At 45.8% G+C, this 11,597-nt stretch overlaps 1 protein-coding gene across 8 annotated transcripts in view; it reads right to left on the reverse strand.

Annotated features, from left to right (window-relative positions):
* Positions 1-5,677, reverse strand: part of gig (TSC complex subunit tuberin) — a 161,109-nt gene extending 155,432 nt beyond the window's left edge. For 2 of the 8 annotated variants that reach the window (XR_012827284.1, XM_075688130.1), the window contains exons 1-4: positions 4,994-5,675; positions 4,851-4,937; positions 3,901-4,011; positions 1,009-1,035 (exon numbers count right to left, since the gene is read on the reverse strand). Coding sequence is in view for 6 of the 8 variants with exons in the window: in XM_075688130.1 (XP_075544245.1) it covers positions 1,009-1,035; positions 3,901-4,011; positions 4,851-4,937; positions 4,994-5,122 (354 nt within the window). In the remaining 2 variants the exon portion in view is untranslated. Of the gene's footprint in view, positions 1-1,008; positions 1,036-3,900; positions 4,012-4,850; positions 4,938-4,993 lie in introns of all 8 variants that reach the window. The other 6 variants (XR_012827283.1, XM_075688131.1, XM_075688134.1 and 3 more) reach the window with 6 other exon arrangements.
* Between the last annotated feature and the right edge of the window lie 5,920 nt (positions 5,678-11,597).

Genomic DNA, 11,597 nt, shown 5'->3' on the forward strand with positions numbered 1-11,597 from the left:
ACATATCAAAACTAGAAAAGGTGCAAATAAAAGCTGTGAGGTTCATTTTTAACAAATACAGTCCCTATGACTCCCCTACAAACCTCTTAGCTGATGCAGGTCTTAAAACACTATCTGTTAGGGCCAGACACGCCCGCTTAAAATTCATCTACTAACTAATGCACGACAGTTATAAGATAGACCGAACTAAATACGTTACTTTGTCTACATCACGCCTGTCGCGAAAAAAATCACCCATTTACACTAAACCAGTACAGTATTTGCAATGACACGTTGAAGTTTTCACTTTTCCCTCGTGCGATCAGAGAATGGAATCTCCTCCACCCAGACATAGTTTCCTCTCCGTCACTTTCATCGTTCATCAACCTACTGGAGACATCAAACAGAGAAGATGCCACTTAACACACCCGCATATCTTAATCTTAACCCACATATCTGTAATACTTATTTCTGTGCATGGAATTTATGCATTTCAAACCCCAAACTCGCCGCTTCTACGCGGTTATCTATTACCTGTATAAGTTCTCTAATCTTACAAGTGTCATTCATTCGCTATTTTTTATATAAATTCTAGTAATACAATATTGTTATATTGTTATACCAACTACATTGTTATATTGTTATGGCCATATTGTCATACCAACCAAAAGTATTGTATTATTGGTGATTTCTGCAGTAGTTAAGGAAGCGTTTTTCCTTTTTTTTTTTCTTTAATGTACCATGTAACATGGCCTGTTTGTTTCTTTCTGTAAAATTGTGCCCACCTGCTTTGGTCTCAACTGAGACTGGCAGTATTGCAAATAAATAATAGAACTTCAGAAATTAAGCTCCGTCTTGCTTGGCTAGAATGTTCTTGCGAGCATTAGGAGAGCCTAGTACATTAACAAGCATACACATTAAGTTATAGAAGTCAAGGTGGAGCCCGTACAAATGACAGGACAAGAATCATCAAAAGAACTTTGTCAGAACATCCCCCACCCAAAAATGTAAATAAATAGCAGAACTAACCAAGGTGGGGCAAGTAAAGAAGCACATCTGCAAAAAAAAATTTACAAAAACATCAAGCACATAGAGATGGGCAGAAAAGTTTCAAGCAGCATCACCAGACATAAAGATTTTATTTTTCTCTCTCACTGTGGTATGGAAGCGGCTTAGGTGACGATTTAGTCCCACTGAAAATTTATCTGCAATTTATTAATTTAATGCACTGATGAAGAGGATGCAAATCTGGCTAATGCAAGATGGAGCCCAGTCTAGGCTAGCTAAAGTATTGAAGCAATTCTAACACTTTTATTCTTTAGTCAATGATAAGTTGAGAATGAAGGAAAGGTTCCTCCCAACAAAGCGAAGAGCACTTGTATTTGGTCTCTCCAAGCTTCAAGAAATATTTAAAATAGAGGTCACAATCACACAAAGAGAGAGTGCCCCAGTGTTTCATCAACAATGAGCCTGCCATGGTGCACAAACAGCCAATATCAGCAGGTGCAGGGAAGACAGCTCATAGAAAAGAGAAGTACACTCTTAAGCAAAATTGCACCCTTTGGGTCGTATCTTACCACAGACAGTAATCGTCATCTGGCTTGTAACGACATGTCCTTTCTTTAACGATGTGAGCCCAGTACTTCCAAGTCACGGACGGCATGCACGTTATCAGCACGACAGAGCATTCTCGATGGGAAAGTAGCGAGCGCAACGTTTTCAAGAAAAGAAACGCAAGCAAGACAGATGGCGATTATTGTTTTGTGGCAAGATATGACCCAAAAGGTGTACATTTGTTTGAGTGTAGGCTGAAATGAATTAGGAAAGGGTTTTACGTGATCTCCTGTTTAAGGAGTGTTGTCACACTACACCCCATCCCCAGTCCTAGTGCTTGCAGATTCTGAGGGAAATCTGTACCACAGAAGGCGAAGTGAATCCCTTGTTGCCTTCCCATGAGGACGTGGGCCCCACACAGTTCACGAACAAAAAGTTTCATTAGCATGTGAAAAAGCTTCAAGACATTGTAGCACCCAAGCATGGTGAAAGCTGGGACATGGTTACCAAGGGGAAGGAGGAAGTATCTGATGTGGAATCAAAATGTTTCTCCCATACGAACATCATGTACCTGCTCTTCGTAGTTAATACAGACATAAAACAAAGACAACACTGCAGAATTTCAGCATTAAACAACTGCCATGAAACAGTCCTGTTCACAGTAAGCATACACAGAAATTCGAAAGGCAGTTTGGAGGTGTATCAGAGAACAAATCATCCCGATACAACTTACAAAGAGCTTCCTCGGTTTCTACCACAAAGCTCAAGGTTGTGTGCCACCAGGAAGAAGGTCAACCCACAGAAGGCAGTTCCCCTTACCTTCCAAGATTATCCGTTGCACATCTCATACAGAAACCCTCTATCCCCAACAGTAAGACATTGTCTTACAAAGGATAAAGTGGGGACATGGAATGCAAGGAGCAGAAGGAAGAGGAGGCAATGGTAAATGGCATGTGCATACACACTGTCCTGAAGTGCATCTGCCTCTGCGTTCATAGGTAGTCGGCAACTACAGGTAAAAACCAGGATGCAACATAAGTTCTCGAAGCATTTTTCACGCTGAAGCTCCTCCCAAGACATTTCAGAGTGTGCATGGAGGTACTTTTTTATCTAATATGCTGTCAAAGAGCAAGCAATACCTACACCTTCTCAAGCCCTGACCATCAGTCTGCACTGATTGGCTTATCCAGAGAAATTGACAAAGTATAACTGTGCACGAGAGTACACATCAGTTCATGTTGAATAGATGCCCCATGTAATGACAGAATAGACAGCAGATATCAGCACATAAATTAATGAATGTCATTATACATAATGAAGTCAACAGATAATAAACCCAAGGAAAGCATAGGGGAAATTATTTGCTGTTTCTTAACTGAAGTGCAGAAATGATAAGGCACAGGGAAATCAAAGTGCACGAAAAAACAACTTGCCGCCGATGGTATGCAAACTCACACCCTCCGCATGATACATGCATCGCTATAACTATTGAGCTACATCGACAACTGTTCCCACGTCCACATTCTTGGTATTTATGTATGTGTATAAGAGCTAACCCTGGGAGTGTTAGCCAGTGCCACTCATGGCCATTATGGCGGATGTGGCACATCTTTTTGACCACTGGCATGGCATCGATGTGAATTTTTTATATAAGCAGGCAGCTGACCAATAAACCCTCATATGCTACCTGAAGGCATCAAACCTGCTGGGGTCGAGACCCTCGCTATGCAATGAATGACAGAAAGAGGAACCGAGGGTCTCAATTTTTTTTTTAGTCGCAACCATATGAAGCCAAGAGATAATGAAGCCAGGAAAAGCATAGGGGAAATTATTTTCCCCAATGCTTTCCTTGGATTTACTATCTGTTCACTTTATATGGTGGTCAATAACAGAAATCGGGCCTCTCTGTGCCTCTTCCAATTGTTCATTAAACATAATGGATGCTACCTCCATGCGAAAGTGAAAAAACTAACGGAAGTCAATCAATAATCAAAATAATCAGCGTTACAGTAGGAATCTTTTTCTTCTTGAGAGCAACCCCTACCTGCTCTTTTTAGCAATATACTGTAGAGCAGAGGGTGCCCTCGTCCAAGGCAAGGTAACATGCAGCCATGAGGAAGATGCACTATCAAGGGCTTCGGCATCAAGCAAAAGTTCATCATTCTACAGCTGTGGCAATTGTTAGTGCATCTGAAGTGGTTCTACTTCTACTGACACAAGCCCAAGCTACGGCTTGACAAAGGCATGATATTGTCGTTACATGGTTTTCTCTCCTTGCAATCGGGAGGCAATTACTCTCACATTAAAAACATAACAAAATGTCAGAAATATGTGGAGTAAACCACTGTAATGTTTTAAAATACTTGCCTGGGCTCGAACCAAGGTGCAGTAGAAGTTGAGCACTGCATGGCGCACCTCAGTGCCGTGAGCTGGGTGCAGCAGGTCACAAGTCAGGCTATACAGGCTCTCTGCCCCTCCCTGTCGAAACATGAAACAGGTCGTGCATAAGGATGGAATTGCCTAAAGCCTTCAGAGTACTTCGCCAGTCACAAAAACATGCTTGACATAAGGGCACTCATGGCCTCACATTGCCACGTTACCTACTATATCAAACGCAGATATGCGAGATGTAAAACAACATAAATAAAACTGCGACAAAGAATGAACTGGGCAATTCTATCGTCAGCCTTCCTACGAGAAAAGAGGTGTGTATTCCTTAATACAATGACAGCAAGAAAAGTGTCTAGTGCATGTGAGTTGGCTTTTAATTCTGTGGATTCCGCTTGAAACAAGAGACATTGCCTTAAACTTAAACATCCATTGTGGTCACTTGTGTGCCTGACAGTGTTTCTTTCTGTTGTTGCCTCTGCACACAGGTGTAGGCCCTTTCCACCATACAATATATACAGAAGTCGGCACCAAAGCTACTGTTTTGCAAGTGTGCCCAGCCCAAACAGCACATTTACCATTTTTGTACGTGACGCAAGATGTCACGTTTTTAAGGAATTCTGTGACGAAATAAGTTTCACTGCAGCCTATAGCTACAACAGCAACGCCATGTATATTATTAGTTTATTACTATCGTCGGAAAGCCTCGAAAAGCCCGCACGCACCAAGTACATATATTTAGAGTGCAGCGCCAGTATCCCAAGAACGTTTGTAATAAGCATGACAAAACGATGCTCACATATTTTCATGCAACAATTAGTCCCAGTATGAGACAGATAGTTCGTAAGTTCGTGAAGTCTGCATTCCACGAACACAGCACGAAACAGCATGTTTACGTAACAGCCCGACTGGTTTTAGCCCCTAGTTACCTGGGCTAGTCTCCGGGTGCGCACCACTTCCGTGAGATCCCTGATGACCTTTAGGCGTTGAGCCACGGGACAGTCCTTGCCCAGTTCCTGCGCATGCAAGCCATGAACTCCGAGCTACCGGAGACTACGCGCAGTCGACCCACCTGTAATACTTCGAGGTCGATGGCGTGCTCTTCGAGCCGCGGCACCGCTGGCAAAGACGCTTTGCCAAGTCCGAACAACGACTTGAACCTCTCTAGGGGCTTCTCCTTATCCTTAGCATTTTTTGACATTGCTGCTACTTATGCCGCAGCAAAAACGTGAGTTGCATCAGGATGTTTACGCTTTACAGCAGCAGGCAGCCAGCCGTGCGCGCGCTGTTGTGCAGACGACGGCGGCACACTCTCAGCACTCCAGCGACAGGGATAACCACAGTCAGCTATCGCGGACCCGTGGCACAACAGTTAATCCAGTTCAAATTTGTCGCAAGCTCAGCCAACCATCTCGATATTCGTAGTGCACAACTGCACTGCAGACAGCAGAGGGCGGCTCGCCGGACTTGCTACGCTCACCTGCACCTCCTCCATACTGCTCGCGATTAAAACCGATGATGATGATAATTATAGGTCAATGCCTTCTTTACTAGATGCTTGCCGCGTGAGCTGAGAAGCTGGTTCGCGTACGTCTATCCCTCACATGACCTGATCCTAGGTGCCTAGGGACAGCATCGTTTAGAGATCCTTCTCTGGACCGCGCGTTGTTCAACATTTTTTCTGAGTTCTGGCCGCCTGCTGGCAGTGCTACAGTGTACTAGATAGGGGCAGTGTGTTCAGACGGCGCAGCGCGCCACGCACCGCTTTGAAGCCGGGAGCGTAGACAGGTCCCGGATGTATGCGGCGGCGCTGCAGTCGCACGGGCTGTACGGACGCGTTCTCCGTATGTTGCGTTCTGTGGTGTTGCGGCCAGTTGCAGCGTGCTTGCCATGTGCTTGCTCTGAAGGGCTCTGAAGGAATTCCTCGAGTTTCTGTCTCGTTGGGAGTCACATGCAAAAGGATTGCCATTTGTTGGGCGTGTTGGTAGACTGACTTGGAAAGCATATTTAGCGCCAGCGAACAAGGACAGAAGGGGGACGACACCACAATGCGCTAACTTTAACTTGATTGTCAGGAAACACCCGCCTATTTAACTGTGCATGGGTTAAATAGGTGGGTGTTTCCTGAAAATCAAGTTGTTGAAGTTAGCGCATTGTGGTGTCGTCTCCCTTCTGTCCCTGTTCGCTGGCGCTAAATATGCTTTCCATTGCAAAATGACTTTGCGGCTTGAGCCAGTCGACGGCAGATGGGCTCCGTGTGACATTGTACAGCACTTTGGCTCTGTTAGAATACTTGGAAGGAGAGGGTTTTAAATACCTGTTGACATCTAGACTAAGCCAATAAAAGTTGGAGAACTTCTTGTGAGGTAGTCGTGCGGATCCAACTAGGGTGCCTCGATGTTCGCCCGCCCTCCGTTTAGGGTGAGGACAACCACGTCGTCTGCTAGCGCGGCCGCCATTTTCTTGCATACGCTGGTCGCGGTGCGCGCGTTGGCTGCGTGACGCGCCTTGAATGTGCTGGCCCCGCTAGCAGTGGGGGCTTGTATGGGCCTTTACCTTTGATAATTATTCCTTTTCTAAGGTAGATGAAAACTAGGAGTAAAGATTCGGTGTCGCATTCGCTATTTCTAGACGATTAGCGAAGGTATATCGGATATCTTTTTTTAACGTCAGATGAGCACGGCGGGCAACTTCTCGCCGTCGTGAACTTGCTGTCGTTGCGCTTAGATATGGACATAGCGGTAAGTAGGCGAAGTACGCGAAGGAAGGGAACTGCTGCATATTCAACTACGGATGCACGGCATGATTACGTCCACTAGCAATATTCTTCGCCGTGGTGACATAGGATTACCTGGCTGCAAACTGTCATGCGTACACCATGCAATCAAAACATGAAGGCTTGGGCGCAAGGAAAAACAATGATTTAATACCTTGATCCACAAATACGTGATGTTTAATATGATAACGAACACACTTCACTGCAGTTATAATGCTGCTTATGATTACTACACTTAACTTTTTCTCATGCTTATGTGCATGTATACGAAAAGTTCATACTTATTACAGCGTCTTTAAGTTAAAGGGCCCCTGAAACGGTTCGGACAAATTTTGTAGACGCGTGGGGTACAGCTTAAGTAGAACATTCGGACCACAATTTAAGTGAAGCGTTACGTATTAATGGAGCTACAAGCGATTAGAAGTTACCCTCCTCCCCAGCCATGCTTTTCCTCCTCAACTCGTTCGCCGAGCGAGCGGGGCTAAGCTCCGCCTTCACTGGTCCTGCGTCACGATGCGACGTCACATCGTCCACTTCCGGTTGTTTTGGAGCCCGCCCTCGCCCGCGCGAAACCTCTCCGCTAGCCGCTTGGCTGTCTACCCCAAGCGAGAGCTATCGAAGCAGCGTGCGTTGCGAGCATTCTGTCGTAGCGCCGAACGTGTCTGGTATTCCGTTAACCACAGGCAAGCTGGTCATTTCGGCAAATGACTGGAGGCATCAACTCAAGCTGATGAAGGAACTTTGGCGTAGACGTACGTGAGCGGCCTGATCGGTCTGCACGGTCCAGACACTTGTTGGCGCAGCGCTTAACCAGCCAAACAAAGCGCTAATATTGCTCTAACCAAGTGTAAAACATTTTAAACATTTATAAAAACAACGTGTTGATGATTACACTCCTGCGAAAAATACGCACCAGCAGCTAAGAAGAATACGCTTCGTTGCTGCTACTGTGTATGGTTGAGCTCTATGCCACCAGGTGGCTGCACCGTGCAGACCATTCACATTTGCCCTTCTGCTCATCTCAGCTCATCCCGTTACGGCACAGTCAAGCGGCCAGACCCTGTCCCCTTGCGCTTACGTTTGCCCTTATACGGGACTCGCGAAACGCTTTTCCGTTAGTAATCTTCCGGTGTAAAGTGACGGCCACAAACGCGCAAATCCTGGCGCCGATCGGATAGCGGCAGTCCGATGCGCAGCAGCCAGTTCGCTCGTACGCTGCCTTGCAGTGGGACACAATGTCGCAGCTTGACATATTGCCAGTCGCTACGTTTGCAGTCCACAAGGCAACAAAGTCGAATCATAGTGCTCGCGAAAAGACTGAGGCCAACTCTGACCGCGGAGCTCTCGTCAAAATGGAGTACGTTGTAACACAAGCAGACGACACTTGCTGTGTGCCGGAAGTGCTTAAGTGTACTGAAAAATTGTTCTTGTGCATTCTCTTTATGCTACTTTCTTTTTATAAAACAAATTAACTAACATTCCAACTATTACGAAGATCATTTGTTTACCATAAAGTTGGAAAAATTATCGATCACGCGCCCTGGTCAGCCAATCGGATAGCTCGCCCCACTGACGTCATATGGGTGATTTCGGTCATATGGGTAGGGGCGGCTTGAAATTCCGCCGAGCAGTGCGCTGCGATCGGCAGCGATGTGCATTTTTAAAACCTTATAATAAATTACACGCTTTACGCAGAGCACTTAGATGTGTCAATTAATGATCAGAAGGACCTACTCTAACGACTCAGTACGTTTGTAGAAAATCGTCAAAAGCATTTCAGGGTCCCTTTAAACTAACACCAGCACAAGTTTCGCTTCCGTGACCTCCGACACGTGTGGCTTGGTACTGACGTAAATGAATACGTAGCCGCAGTCTTGTGTAGGTGGCTATCAGCATTTTAGTTATTGCTTCCCTGTGGTCTGCACATGTGTTCAGGCATGGCCGGTCTACCTTCGCAAGGTACTCTGTAAACGATTTCAGCGGGGACTTCATCGTGTGTATACTGTTTGTACACCACGCGATAACACCCGTGAAGTGCTCCTCGTAGTTCTTAAGAGTGCGGATCACATCACTGCTCGGATAGATCAAGTTCCGTCCATCCCTTACATACTCCTTGAGAACTGTCAAAGAGGCATATTCATTGCTTGCTGCTCCAAGGAGGGCATCCTTGCATTGGGAACAGGATACGTGCTTTACGATGCTTTTCAGGATGAAGCCGCCCAGGTAGTATAAAATACAACATTCCGTTGACGTCAGCTCCTCAATGAACAAAATCTCAGCGTCGTCTATTTCTTCCGACAAATTTTCTGAGCACTGCTTCTTTGCTTGAGAAAGGAGGTCGACGAGGTACTCTCGATCGTCAAGCTCATAGTTTGTTGTTCGCGGTGTGTGTAGAAACTGGCTCACGCTCACAAGCCTCAGAGCACATTTTAAGTCATATGCCGTTGGCACTGGCTTCATTAGGCGTACTACAGAAAAAAGATTTTCGAGGCAGTCTTGAAGTAGCCTGCTCGTTAGGAAAAATTCGTAGCGTTCATTGCCCAGGAAAACTTCTTGTAGGCGAAGGACGACTGTCGTGGAAATGAGGAGCCCAGCTTGGGATGGTTTCCATTGAGATGTGGCGCCCATATTCATCCCTTGAATTGTTTCTGCTGCAAGGCGCAAGGTTTTCAGAGCAGCATAATATTTGTCGATATTTCGGTTGCTTAAAGCTAAAGTGGGATGGCGTGACGACATCAAGGAATACCACTTTGACACCAGATCCATGAACCATGCTGTCGTTTCGGCAGATGGGTCAAGCAGCCCTTCTTTTACCAAAAATCGGATGGCAGGTGCAGCTTCTCTGAAGAATTGGAGAGCTACACTAACCTTCATTTTTGTGAAGTGGCCGCTGCTCACATGAACCTCCGATAGGGCAGGGGCTACTTTAAGTTCCTTCTCTGCGTCGTATTCCACCACTGCCAGGACGTGCTCCAGTTTCACGTTCGTTGACGGAAGGTTGTTGTCGAGCACGGTGGCAGCGCTCAGTGTAAAGACTTTGGAGCTTAAAAGTTGCCCTCGTAGGTTCTTCAACACATGTGCTGCATCGGCAGCGAAAAATAGCTCTTTACCGTCCAAACATGGGTGTGGTATGGAGCACACTGTGGTGGAATTTCTGTGGCTCGAAAACCCGAATTCTCGCCACATTGCTCGATTTGCTGATCCCATGTCACATGTCACTGCACGGACTCTTAGGGAAATCTGCCTGCAGCGCCGGGTGATGTCGAGAACATAGTCTTTGAGCAGGGCACCTTCCACGTGTCGGCCAGTGAATTCATATCCGATGACTTGCTTGCACCGCTGATTAATTCCGCCCAACATGAACACCAACGCGTGATTGGCGGGCTCCTCTGGCTTTGAAGGAAGTGTTGCACCTCCAAGGAGAATGTCTTCACTTCTATCCAATTCAAACGCTGTAGCTATTTCCATCTCGTCTAGAAACAGCACGCAGTCTTTTTCCACGTTTTCCATAGTCTCAGCCTTGCACTTCATGACATCAAAAACTTCTTGAAGAATTCCTGGAAGGAACCTCAGTCCCTAGATCCTCCGCGCCAACGTCCTGCTGGACGGAAGAGGATAACCCAACTTCCTCAGTGTCTCATAGCCGGTCGTTCCGCAAGCAAACTTAATTTGCAAACCTTGTTTAACTGTCTCCGCAGACCATGTGTGACCCTGGGTGCTATTTTTAGAAAGAGCGGAAATCTGATCTGAATTCAAGAACCGCGTATTTCTTGCGAAATTATCCGCCTTACTTTCAAGCTTTTGCACTTGCTTTTTGAGGTTTTGCATTGCGTTCTTAGCAATTGTGTGATGTTCTTGAAGAGTGGCGTATTTTCTTTCCATGTCTGCCAACTGCTTTTTCAACTCAGCACAATTCCCTTGCGCCTCACTAGCTGTGGGAGTTTCATCTGTCGAGCTTGGGATTCCGACGTTCAAAGCTTCGTCACCTGGGTTGTTGACTTGGAAGTTGTTCGATGACGCCTCTTGCGATACCGTGTGAGTTGACTCGGGGAGCATTTTCCCTGCCTCTGATCCGGCGTGAGGTACTTCAGCGGGGTTGCTTGCCTCTTCATTGGTGGATATGGGCACAGGCTGCGTTCTGTCTCTAGGTGGCTTTCGCTTCCTTAGCGCAACTGGAAGCAGAGAGGTACACAAACCGATTATCAAACTAAGCAATAAGATGAGGGAAAACGCGGTATCAAGGAATATGGAAAATCAAGACAATGCAGAAACAAGGCATGGCCAGCGTCTCGGCAATTTTTATTGAGTTTTTAGTTTTCCACAAAGAAAACCTAAGGGTAGAGGGGCAAATAGGTATACATAAGTACCGGACTAGGTATCCGCTCCCTGTATTAATTACAGTGTCGCCTTGGTTAATTACACATTAATTAGCCAACGCGATTGATGCCCTTTTTCAAGAGATGTGTTAAGTGGGTGCGTTGAGATTAAGGTTGTTGCGCGAACTGACCGACAGTACAACTGATTAGGTAGAAATGCTTCTCGATAAGAGCGGCAGAAGCAGCATTGATACACACACGCGCACATACGTACGTACGTGCATACATACATACATACATACATACATACATACATACATACATACATACATACATACATACATACATACATACATACATACATACATACATACATACATACATACATACATACATACATACGTACGTAACCTGTCAAAATCAAAATAAGTGTTGCATTCTGCTGAAATGTTTCCGAGCGACCACCACTCTTTCGGTAACGAATGTATGCACTTTCAAAGAATGAGGCGGTAAATCAAATTGGAAATACCTACCTCTGAATGGGAAAACCGTTGGTACAGCATTTGGCTTCAGCTTCCTCCATC

The sequence above is a fragment of the Dermacentor variabilis genome, chromosome 4, assembly GCF_050947875.1.
Source record: "Dermacentor variabilis isolate Ectoservices chromosome 4, ASM5094787v1, whole genome shotgun sequence".
NCBI classification, from domain to species: domain Eukaryota; kingdom Metazoa; phylum Arthropoda; class Arachnida; order Ixodida; family Ixodidae; genus Dermacentor; species Dermacentor variabilis.